This window comes from Rhopalosiphum maidis, chromosome 2 (assembly GCF_003676215.2).
Source record: "Rhopalosiphum maidis isolate BTI-1 chromosome 2, ASM367621v3, whole genome shotgun sequence".
NCBI lineage: Eukaryota > Metazoa > Arthropoda > Insecta > Hemiptera > Aphididae > Rhopalosiphum > Rhopalosiphum maidis.
In genome coordinates, this window is record NC_040878.1 from 89,252,904 (window position 1) to 89,269,218 (window position 16,315).

A 16,315-nucleotide genomic window follows, 5' to 3' on the forward strand; every position below is an offset into this window, starting at 1 on the left:
TAACGACAACGCGCGGGCGGCGACGGGAGAGGTCGGCCCGTTGAATCAATACGGCGGCGGCGTGCCCGGCGCGCCGAACGGTGGCCGCCGCCGCCGCGCTTGTGCCGTACACATATTCCGCGGCGGTGCGCGCCGGGCGGCACCCCTGCGGCGGGGCGGGCGTCATCGTACACCGCCGCCAAGCAGCTGCTTGCGGGTAAGCACTGCTCGAAAGCCCGGAGATCTCCGGGAACGTTCGCACCGGAGACAACGCACGGCGGACCACGACGCGCACACCACCGCTGTTGTTGTTGTTGTTGTCGCTGTCGTTGTTGTTAAAGTCGTTTCCGCCGCCGCCGTCGCGCGTACAATTCGCCGCGCTCGTCGAATTGATTCATTCCGTTATTTTTCCTGAATTTTTTTTTTCTCGTCCGATCCTTTGGCCGGGGCCCCCACGAGACACGCTCGCAAGACGTGCGGGTGGACGCCTTCATTTGTCGTTTGATTGTTTTCGGGGCTATTTTCTCTCCGGCCGTTTTCCGCGTTCCGATCATTATGTAACTCGCCCGCACCGGCAGCGCTGACCAGAAACCCTTCAACGCGTCTTTTACACGGCACACCGGCGGACCGCTGCTGACCACGACGAGGACGAGGACGACGCCGAAGACGCTAGCGGAAGCAGAGGCGGCGGCGGCGGCGATGGTGACTGCGTGCTGCTGCTGCTACGACGACCACAACGCCACGCCCGAGCCGCGATGACCGGCCGCGCCGCGCACACGGTGTCCGCGACGGCATGGCTCGTGGCCTGCGTCGCCTTTATGGCGCCGATGGCGCCGCCGGACGCGCACGCCGCGTGAGTACCACGTCTCATCGTATTGTTATGGTTTTTGTTGTTGTTGTTTTGGCGAGTCACTAGACAAGGCGGGAGGGTGTGGAATTACCGGTCTGCTGAGGACCTTAAGACGGGGTCGCTTAGTAATCGCGGTATCGTTCATTAACCGCGATCCTTACCGGGAAGAGTAAGTTGAGCTCGACTTTTGGACACGGTATAACGACGGAGCTGTGAGCCCGGCGCTTGATAATATTTATAGGGGTCCGATAGTACAGCGATGTATCCCCTAACCGCGGTATCAGTTGGTCGTCGGTCGTTTTGCAGGACACGACGTTTGAAATCCATAACACCGCCGCTCGTCCGACCCCCCGCCCAGTCATCAGTTCGGACTGGCGCGGACCGGTCAACATTAATATCATTGCATTGACGATAACAACTCCACCGCGTAAATTTAGACTGGAATAATACAATTATTAATATTTGATTACTGCTATAAAGCATTGATGAAAAGATCAGGAACAGGTGAAAATCGGTCATAATTATGATGGAGGGAGGGGGTAATTTCTTAAAATACAAATTTAAAAAAAATGCACAGAAATTTAAAAATTTCGAGAATACGAGTATACTTTGACATGCGTTCTAAAATCAATGTTTCCGTATTTTTCGTTTAGAACTGTTTTTTCGTATTTTCGAATTAATTCGATTTAAACCAACCGTGCAGCAAAATCAATTTCTACTAGCTTTTTTTAAAAATAAAGAAGGTCGGTTACCGTTCGCAAAAGCACTTTAAGGAAAATAAACAATTTTTTCCGTATTTACTTATATTATTCTATAATATGTATAGTATTTTTCTATTGGCAATTTGTATAATATAATATATAAAGAGGGGGCTTGAACGACTTTCTAGTTGGAACAAAGTCCTAACCTAATCTTAATTCCCTCTCTCTCTCACTCTCTCTCTCTATACCTCTACAATTTCTATATCAATGAGAATAGTATGACTTTGAAATAAAACGGTTTTTCTGCCCGTCCGCGTACGTATTAATTCGTTATAAGTTGTATACAACACGCAGTCGAGTTTGAAAACCGATCCAAATCCTAACGGACCAATAAATGTTAATATTATAGTTATGTGTAACTGCAGTGCGTGTGCGTGTATTGTTAGTATCATCGTGTACAGAGACGCGCTGGTCGGAAAACCTACGCTTTTATTTAACGCCCGCCGAGTGTAGCAGTATATAATATTGTTCTATACCTATCGAAGAACAATAAAAACGGCGGAAATATGGGTTTTGCCATCCCTTCTCCGACTTCACGTCGCTGTTTATACATATATATATATATTATAACTATTATTGTTGTACGCGAGCGTTATATACCTACGTAGTATAATATAGTGCATTTAAAGTGTGTGTGCCCGCGATAAATACTATTGCGCGTGTAACGGATGTTGGTTTTTCCTCGTTTTTTTTCCCTACCGTCCCGAATCGTCGTGTGCATACCACACATGGACGACCCTCCGCCCGGGCGGTTTAAAGAGCTTTTTTAATATTTAAAAACATTTATTCTGTCGTTTTCCATTGTAACAATAATATATTTTCACACACGCTTACCTACTTTATAATATAATACGTTCTCCTGGGGACGTCTTGTCTACGGCTGCGTTCGGCATTACGTATGATATTTATAATATAATTATGTTTATACGACACACACACACACACGCACGCACACATACAGATGTATTACACGTAATAGTTGGGTAGTCGGTGGTGTATTATAAAGGGCAATTTTTAACGACAAATGAATACGGCTACTCTGATTATAACTTCGTGCCCATGTGTATTTTCAATAATATAATACAATATCTTGTGATTCGTAATAGAAAATTAATAATTTAAATGGACTATTGCACAATGTAAACAAATCCAACAAAAGCTTGTTGCGATAAAAATCGTCTGTAAACACTGATTTGATTTTGTCACGAAAAAAAATAAAGGCTTACTATTATAACATTTATAACACTTGTAATATAATTTGAAATAATATCATAGTGTAATTGTATTCAAAGGTGAAATTAGACACCTATAACGACTTACCAAAATATTATTGAATTGCCGTAATCGTATACAAATATAACATAGTGTCATATATAAAATCAAAGTGCAGTATGCCTAAGTGTGTAATAGTGCCTTATCTCATCATACAAACACAAAACTCGTGTCTCATAATTTCATATTGTCGAAACAGATTATATATATATATAATATTATAATAAACTTATTAGTACTTTAATATATAAGTACACGACTTTTCCACTTTTTCTTCGGTTACACTATTAAATTAAAATATCCCGATTTTCCGTTCATAATAATTGTTATTTTTCGATATTAAATGTTATGCATATGACAATGATCGTGTGTTAAAATTATAAAATAAAATCAATGTGTAAATTTTTTACTTACTTATTTTGAAATCAGTGCCGATTTAGTTCACTTCTCTCACAGCCATCATATTATAGTAACACCAGTGATTATTGCAAAATATATACATATAACAATTTACCTATATCTTAAAATAATATTTATATTTTAGAAGTAAATACATATATGTATATATATATATACACTAGCAGACTCTGACCCCTAGTCGATTCGCTCAGTTCACTTTGCATCTTGAAATTTAAAATATTTAATATTTAAAAATAAATATGCACACAAAACTTTTTTAAATAATAGAGAGTTTTAAGTAAATATTTATGTATTTATTTTTGGATTTTCGTAGCAGTTATATTGAGTGGAAAACACAATTTACAACACTTTTTTGGATATAATATTATATTTATGAAATATACAATATATTATATATAAATGTTATTTTACGTAATGTACAATATTTACCTTTATAAAAATAGCTGACACGTAATCGTACATAAATATATAACTAAAGTGCTCAATTGTTTCTTTTTTCTACGTATAATACTATGCTGTACACAATATGTGAAACGAAAACGTCTTTTCAATAATAATAATATATTGTACATATCATTACATATGTACACATCAATGTATCTATTTATAATCTAGTGTCTAGTTTTCTTACGAAAATGATTTCGTATTATATTTTCACTGTATACATACGCGAGTCACAAATCTCCCTTGTGGCAGATTTGAGAGAAGGGATTATGACGCAGCTATTGCCTCCTGCCACCATCGTTTCGCTAATTTCTATTTTTACACCCGGTTATTGATTGAACGTTTTGGTAACTTTCAAATTTCGTACAGTATATACCACAGTAAACTTTAGTTATTTTGTCGGCTCACTATACTATATAGTAAACATTTACAGTAAATTAAGAGTGATCAACAGACGGCACGATCTATTATAATATTATTTTATGAAATGTTTTATTATTTTTGACGCTAACGACTACTGATAACTTTAATTTTTTAAGCGTTTTTCTTTTTTTTTTTTATTTCGTCGTGTCAATTTTGTGATCTCCGAAACAGGTTTCCTCGGACGATCTCAACATTGTACCATAGAATACGCGTTGTACATTCATGTACGTGTATCAATCTAGTATGAAAATGATTTAATATATCATAAAAATGTAACAGATGACCGAGTTTTTATCTCTCAGCGACGTATAAAAATAATAAGACATGCAAAAATAGCTCCGATATATTATATTATACAGGATTAAGTGGCGTATCGGTAAATGCGACGATCCTCGCAACACAATTCACCAATCCCATCACGAAATCCCCCGACGCCCTTCACGTGGCTCCAACGACACACGTCTTGCACGTTATTATATTCGATCGTAATTCACACAACACGCGTGACAGCGATCATTCGCCGTTTTCGATTGCATAATAATAATAATAATAATAATAAAAATATCGTTACGCTACACATAAACTGTTATTATTTATACATCGTATTATTCGCCTACATTTCTTGTTAGGATATCGGAACATTATGCTCATAGCATATATTATTATAATAATGGCATTATTAATTTGTATGTCACGCGTTAGGGATTCTGTGCCATAATATATTATATATAATAAATATTATAATCGCCTGGGGCGGTCCCTTTTCAGTCGCGTATGAGATAAAGTCGAGCCGCGATCGTAAAATTGTACATATTGCAGTATATCGTACAAGATCTGATTTAATATTAAAGTAATATTATAATGATATATCGTGTGTCGTTATTTCATGATATTGTACGTGCATATATACGAACTTATTCTGAGCGATTGCATACACTATATAAAGATTACGCGTGTTATTATTATACCGTGCACGTTATATTCAATGCCCAATATTTCATAACGAAATATCATTATGTCTGTTATCTCGTGTCGGAGCTGGCAGGGTGACATTTGGGAACCACCGGCGAAACGTAGTGGTGTTACGTCACCGCCACCGGTTGCAGCAGCGGTGTGTAATAAGCAGCGCTGGCCGCACGGAGGGAAGGGAGAAACGTCGTGTAACGATGTTATTAAAAAAAAAAACCACCCTGAAAATAAAACGCATTTTGTCTCATTAAACGCCCAAGGTCGTCCGCGTGTACACTCGTCCTTGGCCCGTCCCCTACAGCTAAAACGCAACGCGTACTTTGCTTTTCAACTTTCCGTCTATACCTATATATATATATATATATATATATTTATATATTTAGTCATACTAGGCGTTCAATTACCGTTGGTTTTATTTGTTGTACAGTTATTTTGTTTTATTTCGAACGAATGCGATAAAACATCGTGTAGGTGCAGCATGGCTGACTGAAATCGTTTTCGTGTCGTAAACATTTTTATAGATTCCGAGCGAAACGAGGAATGAATTAATATATTATACAGTTTAACAACGATGTGTTTTTATTTATATTTAATATGTCTTCGGTCGCTTCTTTTTTTTTTTTTTGGAAAAGAAACTGAAAAGAGAGCATCCCAATCATCTCATTCTATCTCTGTTCCCGCTATAGTAAATCAGACGTATATAGTTGCAGTGTCTTAAAGATATCGTTTATTTTATTTTCTCACTTTTCCGCATAATGGCTAAGAAAATACGTACCACAGTAAATTAATAAAGTCACAAACGCTTAAGTCATAAAATTCAAATGTAATTTTAAAGACATTATTGAAAAACTACCAACGCTATGGAAACTACGCGCTATTGCCGATTTGTTTGAAATTTCGTTAAAAATCGAGTAGTTTTTGATTCTATAATGGGTATTTATTTTATTTAATATTCTGAATAATTGAAAATATTCAATATATTTTTTTAGTTGTTTTTTTTAGATAATTGTAACTTATTTATTTATTTTTATATATTTAAGCTGATATTGTTTGTTTTTATTTTCATTCGATAGCTATCCGATCTGATATAATATCATATAGCAAATAAACGTACGTTATATATCTACTATGTAATGCACTGTTACGTACAATGGCCACAGCAGCCGTGGATCATTATAATAATAATAAAAAAAATAATAAATGCACGCTTTAAAGTATGTATTCAATTATTAATATACTAACGTTTTATAATTCGTGAAAATGTTCGAATATAGCTTAAGTATTTAACAAAATAGAACATTTATTTTTTATTGTACGAGTTATCATCATCGAGGTCATCAAGGGCTATTAATTATTATTATTAGTACCTACATCTATTTAAATAACTCAAAAACAATTCGTTTGAATTTCGATTTTAAAAAGGTGATAATTTGAAATTCCAAAAGATAACTGAGCTAATCATAGTAAATCTACTTGCATATTTTTATTTATCAGCCCACGTTTAATAAGATTTCAAGCAGATACTCCAAGCCCTTGTATTCGTATTAATAATATTTTAATAAAACTGCACACTGCGCAAATTATATCTTTCGCATTGTTTATAAAACCATCAAGTATATAGTAATTGTCAACGATTGACACGTGAGTCAATGCCGCTGAAAATAATATAATATAGAGACAATTTACTCTTTAAAATCACAACACATATTTTTAATTTCATGTTCCGATCAGAATAATATTCAGATTATTTTGTTCTATATAAATAAAGAAAATCAGTTTCTTAATCATACGTATTTAAAATTGTAATAGTAATGTAATAGTGGACCAACATTTTGTGTGGTAGATATACCCATAGGTATCCCTACACTCTGCTAATTATGATTTCAAATACTTATAATTCATAAACATAAACTAATTTTCCAAAATTCTATTTTTATGTATCGAAGTAATTCAAAAAATATTCTGCTTTGGAACAAAAAATTTAAAAAAAAAATGAATTTTGTTATTAGAAAAAGTAAAGAGTTTGAAAAATAATAATGATAAAAAAAATAGGTAAAATATATCATTTTGAAAAATACCAATAGTTTTTTTGAAATAATAATAGTGCTATGCGTTAAATTAATTACCTGGTATAATTTACATAACATAATATTATAAATTGATAAATAATTATGATAAATTATTATTTTTCTTTAACGCACATTTTACTTTGTTGTTGTTTATTGTTCTTTCAGTTGTACTATTGTAGTCGTCGTCGTCGTCGTCGCTGGCAGTTCTGAACAGTATATTAAGTTTTGTCGGGAAGTAGAACGAAATAAAGAAAAATAATATCTTAGAGAGATGATAAGAATAATTTATATCGAGCTGCAGCAGACCGTAATATTATATTATATATATTTATTTATATATATATATATATTCGTATAGTATTGTGTCGCGGCCTTGTTTATTTTACTGGTGACCTTTTTGCCGAGGGTATTTCGGCTGCTGTGTGGAAGAATTTACATAATCGCACACCGTTCAAAACTACTCGAAGTCATTTATATATATATATTATGTGTGTATGTGTGTATACACTGAACGAACGTCTTTTCGCGTAACAATTTTTTTACCGCTCCGAAAAGTTTTCGTCTGCAGAGACGCCATCGGGGGTGACGTCGCGCGCGAACTGAAACTTTATATATATATTTATTTTTTTGTTGTTGTCGTATTCTCTCGTTTTCTGTGCACCGCGAATCAGCGACGAGTTCGTCTTCGCCGTGTACACATAATATAAATAATATATACGCGTGTACGAGGTTGTTGTATACACAACAATGTGTACGTTTCTCTCCGCTGCAACGTTTTCGTCAACTCCGTCGTATTATTATACAGAGTCATTCACGTAACGTTATAAGCATTTATTATTTCAAAAAAACGCAAAAGTTTTTGAAAATATTTATTTTGTTTTAAGTCGTTACAAGATAACGTTTTAAAAAAAAAAAAAGCAATAATATTTTTTACTCTTTTTAATGACGGCATAATAAGTTATTGATCTTTTTTTTTTTTGCGAGAAGATGCTACACCCATAATTATTATCCGTCCTATAAATAGATAATATAGCAAATTTACGACGTAATTTTGTTTTATTAGTATTTTTTAATGTTTTAGCGAATTGACTAGTAATAAAATGTTAATACAAGAATATTATATGTGTTATCTTATCGGGTTAATTTATTTATCAAATTTATAACGAAAAATGTAGATCTTTTAATTGCAATATTTTACGTCCTTATAAGTTATACAACTCATTTTATAGTTAAAATATCGTAAAAGCTGACTAAAGAATAAACGTATACTTTAATAATATGCATTACTATACTTTTAAATTTGATGAAACTGACAAAACTAAATGGGTCCCGTTAGTCATGAATCTGTCATGTAGCTAGGGAATAGGTTCTACAATAGTAGGTATATATCTCTGTTTTGTACCTTTTTTATTATCATTATTGATCGAAACCCTTCAATCACGTCAATGGCCATAACACTCATAACTATATACTAGCTTAAAGTATATGAAAAATCCACATATTATTTATTTATTTTTTGTTAATTTGCCAAATATTATTTTAAAGTATTTGAAAATATCACACACAAATATATATGTTTCGAAAATTGTGTTATTTTATTTATCCCTTAAATCTGTGGTCCAAGAATTTTGTTCATCTTTTTATGTTCAATTAGCTAACCTAACCTTGTATCAGTTGTATCTCACATTATAAGTGATGACACTTGATTAACATAATACGCTTCATTGTGAATTGAAGTCCGCAGGTTGGTGGTTTTAAACTTTTATATTTTTGTTAAACCCGATTATTAAAAATAAAATGTATTTGCGATATAAATTTTCAATTTTTTCTCAATGGGTAAACGGATAAATCGGGGTATCTAGATGTTTGGCACTTCCTCATTTCGACGAAATGCAGAAATGTATTATTTGAGCGCCTCCGTGTCTCTATATGCTCCTAGATAACTTTACCGATTTCTTGTTTTTTTTTTCAGGACCCCAGGCGGCGGCGGTGGTATGTTCGGTGACGTAAACATATCGGCGATACTCGATTCGTTTAGTCTGAGCTATGACAAAAGAGTAAGACCAAACTACGGAGGTGAGTGCTACTATGGTTTTTGATAAATTATTATTGTGACACTAACCATATAAAATATATCATAAATTATGTTTAATTTATATTAACAATATTATTAATAAAATTATATAACATTTATAACTGTATAATAACATTAAATAGCTCGGGCACTATCTTCCAAATCATAATAATATTATATATAATTATTATGTTGTATATATATAAGATCTATAACATATACACAACAATATTGTTGCGCCTATTGTCGTTTTTTTTTTTTTTTTTTACTCGACTTGCAATGCGTGTTGGCCATTGTCACGGTAAAAGAAAATCGATATCACTACTTTGGGTTATCAATGATAAGAAAGCTGGGAGAACGGGCCGTGCAACACATATCATACACCCGTGTATAATATTATAATAAACGACTATTCGATCGGTCGTCATTCTAAAAACCGCGATTACGCAAAGTGCTTATTAATATAGTATATGATATTGTACTTTATAAATAGATAACGATATACACTCCTATACTTACTATTTTATACAGCATACGTCATTTGTACACATCATAATGTCGTTTAGATGCGATCGCCCAAATCCAATGGCTTTAGGCCGTTGAGATATACTATGTGTACTGCCATAAAACAATTTACTATGATAATGCATATGTCACATTAAATATTATACTGCATCAGTGCAGTCCCTGCAGTATGCAGATTTACGTGATTATTGTCTGTCATGAAAATTGATCGCGCGAGACAGTTACGATCGTCGTAAATTTGTATATTATATTGACAAAGGTGGGCATGTTAATTTATTAAAATAAATAAATAAATGATTAGCTCCAATTGTGCTAACACAAGATCGTTAGATGAAAATAGTTAACACTTAGTTAAAAAATAATACGATTAACTCTCTAAGTAGGAAGAATTACTAACTTACTCAGTTTAGAAAAAGTTAATATACTTTTTTAATTAGTACGCTGATCCCAAAAAGAGTATATTGTGCATGTCTATACATGATATTAGGTATATAAATATATAATATATAAAAAAAAAGCAGTGGTATTAAAGTATTATAACCAGTATTAGATTATTTTTTATTTGAAACTGTGTATAAAGTAATATTAATATGTATGTAAAAAAACCATTAAAACCGAAAATTTCAAAAAACATTTTTAATTTTAACTCGTTGTATTATTTTTAATGGTTACTAAAAAAACCCAAGTTATTTTAACATCCAATTATCTAACTAGTTAAGCTCTCAAGTTAATTAGAAAATGAAACAACCATAGTTAAGTTAATACGCCCACCTTTTATGTATTGACGACGAGTAATAAAATATATATCGTTCAATACGGTCCCGAGTCCTAAATATACAATCGATTGTCTTACATAGAGGCGATGAGGAGAGACGAACCATCGTCACTCGGCGAACTTGTCGAAATTATGCAATATTATATCCCGTAAAGGTCATATACAATATTATTGCTATAGTAATGTCCGCCGTGAGATTTGAAATAAAATCGCATACGAAATTCACCACCTCGACAGGACTGTCCTCGAAAGTAAAAATGTACGTGCCGTAAACGGAACGCAGCAGACCTCTGCGCTACAACCATTTCTAGTTGTATAAAGTTTGATTTAATATTAGAACTCGGTGGACGTGTTAAATGCAATAAACTAATATACTTATTTTAAGTGTTTTATAATTAAAAAAAAATATTTTCTAGAAAAGTTGCAAATTATTTCAATATTAAAACATTACATAGTATTTTTAATTAAAAATAATTAATTGTCTGCTTTTGGTGAAAACCGTTCACCTACATTTTGGATATTTTGCTTGTAATTTGATAGACCGTTTCCGCGTTCATAAAAAAAAGTCATGGCACGTTGTTGTACATTTTAATAATTCTTACTGAAAATTAATAGGTCGTCTATTAAGTAAAAAATAATAAACCATTAGCGAAGATAAACCTTAATTTTGAATCTTACTATAGATGATGATAATACCTTATCAATGTGAATAATATTTTGGCGTCAATCTCCAAACATAATTTTGTTTTTTCGTATGTATTATTTCAATTATTAAATGAAAATAAATCATCTAAATAGTTTATTATACTAATATTATAAAAAGAACTTAAATAACAGGAACATATTTTTTAACATAATATCACGTTAATGTTCTAAAGTGCACAACCGTATAACATTGTAATAACATTAAATAATATTATTATTATCAAATAAACTGTCTAGGATCAAAGTACATAATATTTTTCAATATTAAAATATTATTTTTTTGTACACACGAACGCGGTCATGACCTTTTTAAAAACGTCTTGCACAAACTGTCGGTCAAATTTCATCGGACCTTGCCGAGACCAACGGTTCAAACCACGGTAACCTCTGCGGTATTCTCAGAGCTTTCGGATCCCCAAACCGGTTCGATTCGGTTCGATCACTTCCGATGATAACAATATGATTATAAGAACGTTAAATCGGCGACGGTTATGACACCCGTTTTTGCTTTACACTACATTATATCATTAGTGGGACGGGAAGACGTTTCATTTCCAAACGGTTTTCAGTCTTCTACCGAATTTATAGGGCGAAATGATAATGTAGACGTTTTCGCCGTACAACGTGCTATATATCGTACAATATTTACACGCAAACTCAACCACGGAGAGAGTTATGTGTCGTCAGCGGCGGCGGCGGTCGAGCCGAGCGTGCACCCCGCGCGAGGGCGTATATAACCTCGCGGTGGTCCCACATCATCTTTGTGCCGCCGAAATCGATTTGACCTGTAGCGCCCGCCGACATCCCTTTCGGCCGTCGCCGCCGCCGCCGCCGTCGACGCGTATATATTATATTATTATTGTGTACGTGTACAACTTTAGATTTCAGCCGCCGCCCGCCATCGTTCGTTTTTTCACTCCTACTTTTTTTCCGCCCTTTTTTACTGATCGCAAAGTGTTGCAACTTAGAAGAACATAACGCGCCCAAATGTTGCATAATAAAACAACTACCTAAACGCGTGGTTTTTAACTTTACATTCGGATTGAAACGCAGGCGATGATAACCCGCAGATCATAATAATAATTATAATAAATAATAATCTGCATTAGATTTTATTGGTATTAATCGTAAATTAAACCTATACATTACCTCGGTCAAAAGCGTGATCTACAAGTACCTAAACGTAGTTTTGTGATTGTGATCCATTTTAAATATTTTCGTGATCTATTGCACTGAATCTAATCAAAAATGTATCGTATACAATGATATACTAATAATTTAGATGTTTTAGATTGCTCGCCTTTTTTTATCTCTAATTCAATTAAATTTGTTCAGTTATTTTAAATCTGATTTTTGGAATTTTTTAGTATATTTAAAAATAAGTTCCATTTGAGGAGTATTAAAATACGAACATTTTTTTCAAACGAGATAAACCTTTGAGAAGTTTCCGATTTATTTAACTTTATATACTTAGGATAATATGATATTATCTAATATCTATTATAGTATAGTCTACGGTATTTTATACTAATCCAGATACCTACTATGGTTGTATAAAAAATAAAAATTATATGTACATTTTTAAATTTAATGTTTTTCTAATCATGTTCTTATTAGGACTATTAGGTACTTCTTATTATTCAGACAATTATCACAAATTATAAAATACTCGTAGATTAATAACTAATATAGTTAACTTATTATAATAATTGTCAAATAAATTTAAAAAAATATTATTATACAATAATACCCTTCTTTATCTAATCAGTGAAATGTAATTTTGTTTCTTAGATATAAATAAATAAATATTATATAGATAATAATATTATATTTATCTACTATATTAAATTTTTATTTTATTTTCTGTGTAAGCATATAGCCTATTATTCTTAGTACATAATGTTTAATAACTCGAAAACTACTTGTTTGAATTTTTATTTAAGTACGTACATATCTACATTTTCAAAAAAAAAAAAATATCTGCTGATTATTTCACAAGTAAAAAGAGTAGTTCTCATAATTCTTACAAGATTTCTCAAGTATTTAAAAATTTTGCATTTAAATACATTTAAAAATTCCAAAAATCAAATTTTGAATAACTACTTTATTATTGAAAAAAGAGGGCGAGTATACTCGGTAAGTCGTTCTGTTTATATAGCAATTTTGAATGATTCTAATTAAATATATATATATATATATATATATATATCCTATGTCACTAACTGCAGTGGTATTCAGGTAATCGGTGAGGCATGCTGTTTGTTTTTTTTTTTACGTTTTAATTTCGTATTAGCCATATCAACTAAATTCCACGAGGATGCGACGTTTTGAGGTCCAAAAACGATTTTAATTGCGTTAAATTACTCACAACACTGCACTGGTGATCAAAGGCGTTTCTGGAATGACATCGGTGAAGAGGGATAATCGAAAAAAACCGTATACCATAATATTATTATACGGTTTAATGCCTGGATAAAAGTCGATTTATATACCTTTATAGTAACCTACCAATAATGAAAACTTGTTTTTGAGATGAAAAAAACGTACCGTTGATCTGACTACTCTGCTAAAGAAAAAATATTTTACACGAATGAAAAAATTGTAATTTTCCACAAAATAAATAGTCAATATATGAAATCTAGATTTTTAAAAATATACGGATAAAAAGTGATAAATCGTTTGACGTCAATCCATTCGAGACTATTTATTTTGTCAAATGTAAATATACGGAAACCAATATATATATATATATATTAGGGCATTGCCATACTTTTAAAACTTTACGAAATTCGATAGTAGTTTTTGTGTAGTTCAAGCTAATAATAAAAATAACTAATGATTTAGTATACTGGCATATAGTATTATGACGTTGGAATCACAATAATAGTATATTATTTTGTACAATATTATCGGTAATTCTTGGCAGTGCCTTTCAAGATTTTGGATTCACGGGAAAAACAACTAAAGTCATAAGAAATTTACTTTAATTTAACATTTTTAAATAATCATACAAATAGCATATACTTACTAAACATTTGATTAAGTGTTACAAAGTGTTTCAATTGGTAGGCGTTATGGGCGAATAAATAATATTGTCATCGGTGGATCACGCGTTTGACCAGTATCAATGATTCTATAGATCGAACCCAACAAGTACTTATAATTATTGTATATTGCAGTGATACTCAAGTTTCCATAATATGCATTAGGAGGTACTTACAAAATATTTTTATCAAATGAGTTTACTATACAATTAATTTAAATAATAATGATGATAATAATAGAAATCAGTTGCACAATAAAACGTTTTGTCAATCGCTGCATTTGTAAACCGAACTTTCATTCACCAGTACGCCACGGTATGTAGTACTAAATAAAAATCGAAGATTGCTTCATTTATAATATTAAATTATTTACCCCGCAGCAGATCGATGTTATTAAAAACGAGCCTGTAACACCTATGCCCAGCTATCTTTATTACAATTTAAAGTTGCGGTGCGTCATGTTCGCTTTACATGGATATGATGTATATTTTTATCACTATTCATATTATAACAGTGCGATGCAGTATATAATATGTCTCAGATGACATAGTGGCTTTTAGTCTAAAAAACGTTGACATCACGTGACACATTAAGTGTGCAGACTTAGCGCCAGTTTTTCTGTAAACCTGAAAACTGTCTGTGCGAAGAAAGTGTTTATTATATATTATAAAAACGGATTTTTTTTCGTATCATATTTTACACGTATACCATAGATAGAATATTAAACCAGCCAGAATATCATGTACGTGGTTGATTTATTTTTTTTTATAAGATATTCAACTACATAGAGGTACTTTTATTATATTATCATGTAGGTATTAAAATATTATATGTATGTCTCGTAAATTTAAAAAAAAAGCAATTTTACAATGAGAAAAAACGTCCCAAGGGAAATGGGAATTATTTTAATTTCATTCTTGAAAATAGAATGTTGCGATAAAATAATCAGTTACTGGAAAATAAATCCTATTCACGTTTATATGATAACTGATAACTACTATATGAATATAATGTACCCTATATAAAATCATTTAAATGCATATAAAACTTCAAATAATTCATATGAAAAAAATTCTTTGAATATAAAAATAAGTTATTTATCATATTATGTACATAATAAAATGTCGAACATGAACCTATTAAAGTCAAAATAACTAAAAACCACCATTTTAATTAATTAACCCTTAAATTTGAATTTAACACAATACATATAATTATGAATACTTATAATAAATGTTCTTAATATTATCTTTTAAAATTAGATCGTAACCATTATTTTATTTAAGACCCATTTTAAGTATAATGTGTATCGCTGTAATGTATGTAAGGTATTTAAAAAAAAAAAAACGAAAATCTATTTATTTCCATAAAACGCTATATATTATAAAACGAATACAAAAATAATTTAAATATTTTAATTACTAAAAAATTCAAAAAAATACTACAAATGTAAAAATATGAAAAAATATTAAATTATGTTACCAAATTAAATATCGTATATTATTGAAAGTTACATCATCCTTCAAAAGTTAAATCTTGCGAAAAGAGAAAAAATAAATTCGCCACAAATCGGTACAAATTTACAGCCATTATAACTATCAGCATTGGATTAATATTTGTTTCAATTATATATATATATATACAGTACACTAGTTAATATATTTATTACGAGATCACCATATAATAAATCACGGTTATTTATGTGTTCAGAGTTAAATCTAATTTTCCGCAACTATCCACGGGATGGAAAATTATCGTTGCAATCGTTGCATAATATGCGATAGTAATAATACACTGCAGTTTAGCGTTAACGACGGGTTCGTTTTCACAAATTGAATTTGTGACTAGGTTATCGAGATATTAAGCGGAGAAAAATTATCAGCGTCTAAAATCGATTATCGCGCATTTGATATTGTTCATAATATCAAAATTAAAAATATGCAAGCAAAAAACGGTACAGTTAGTGTTTGCATTCATCTCCGGAGCTTTTAAAAATTTAGTATTA

General features: G+C 32.0%; 1 protein-coding gene across 2 annotated transcripts in view; it reads left to right on the top strand.

Annotated features, from left to right (window-relative positions):
* The first annotated feature begins 227 nt into the window (after positions 1–227).
* LOC113551276 (gamma-aminobutyric acid receptor subunit beta-like) overlaps positions 228–16,315 on the top strand; it is a 56,624-nt gene continuing 40,536 nt past the window's right edge. Inside the window, exons 1-2 of one of the 2 annotated variants that reach the window (XM_026953433.1) lie at positions 228–832; positions 9,160–9,263. In XM_026953433.1, coding sequence (XP_026809234.1) covers positions 735–832; positions 9,160–9,263 — 202 coding nt within the window. In that variant the 5' untranslated portion in view covers positions 228–734. The remainder of the gene's footprint in view (positions 833–9,159; positions 9,264–16,315) is intronic. The other variant, XM_026953431.1, reaches the window with a different exon arrangement.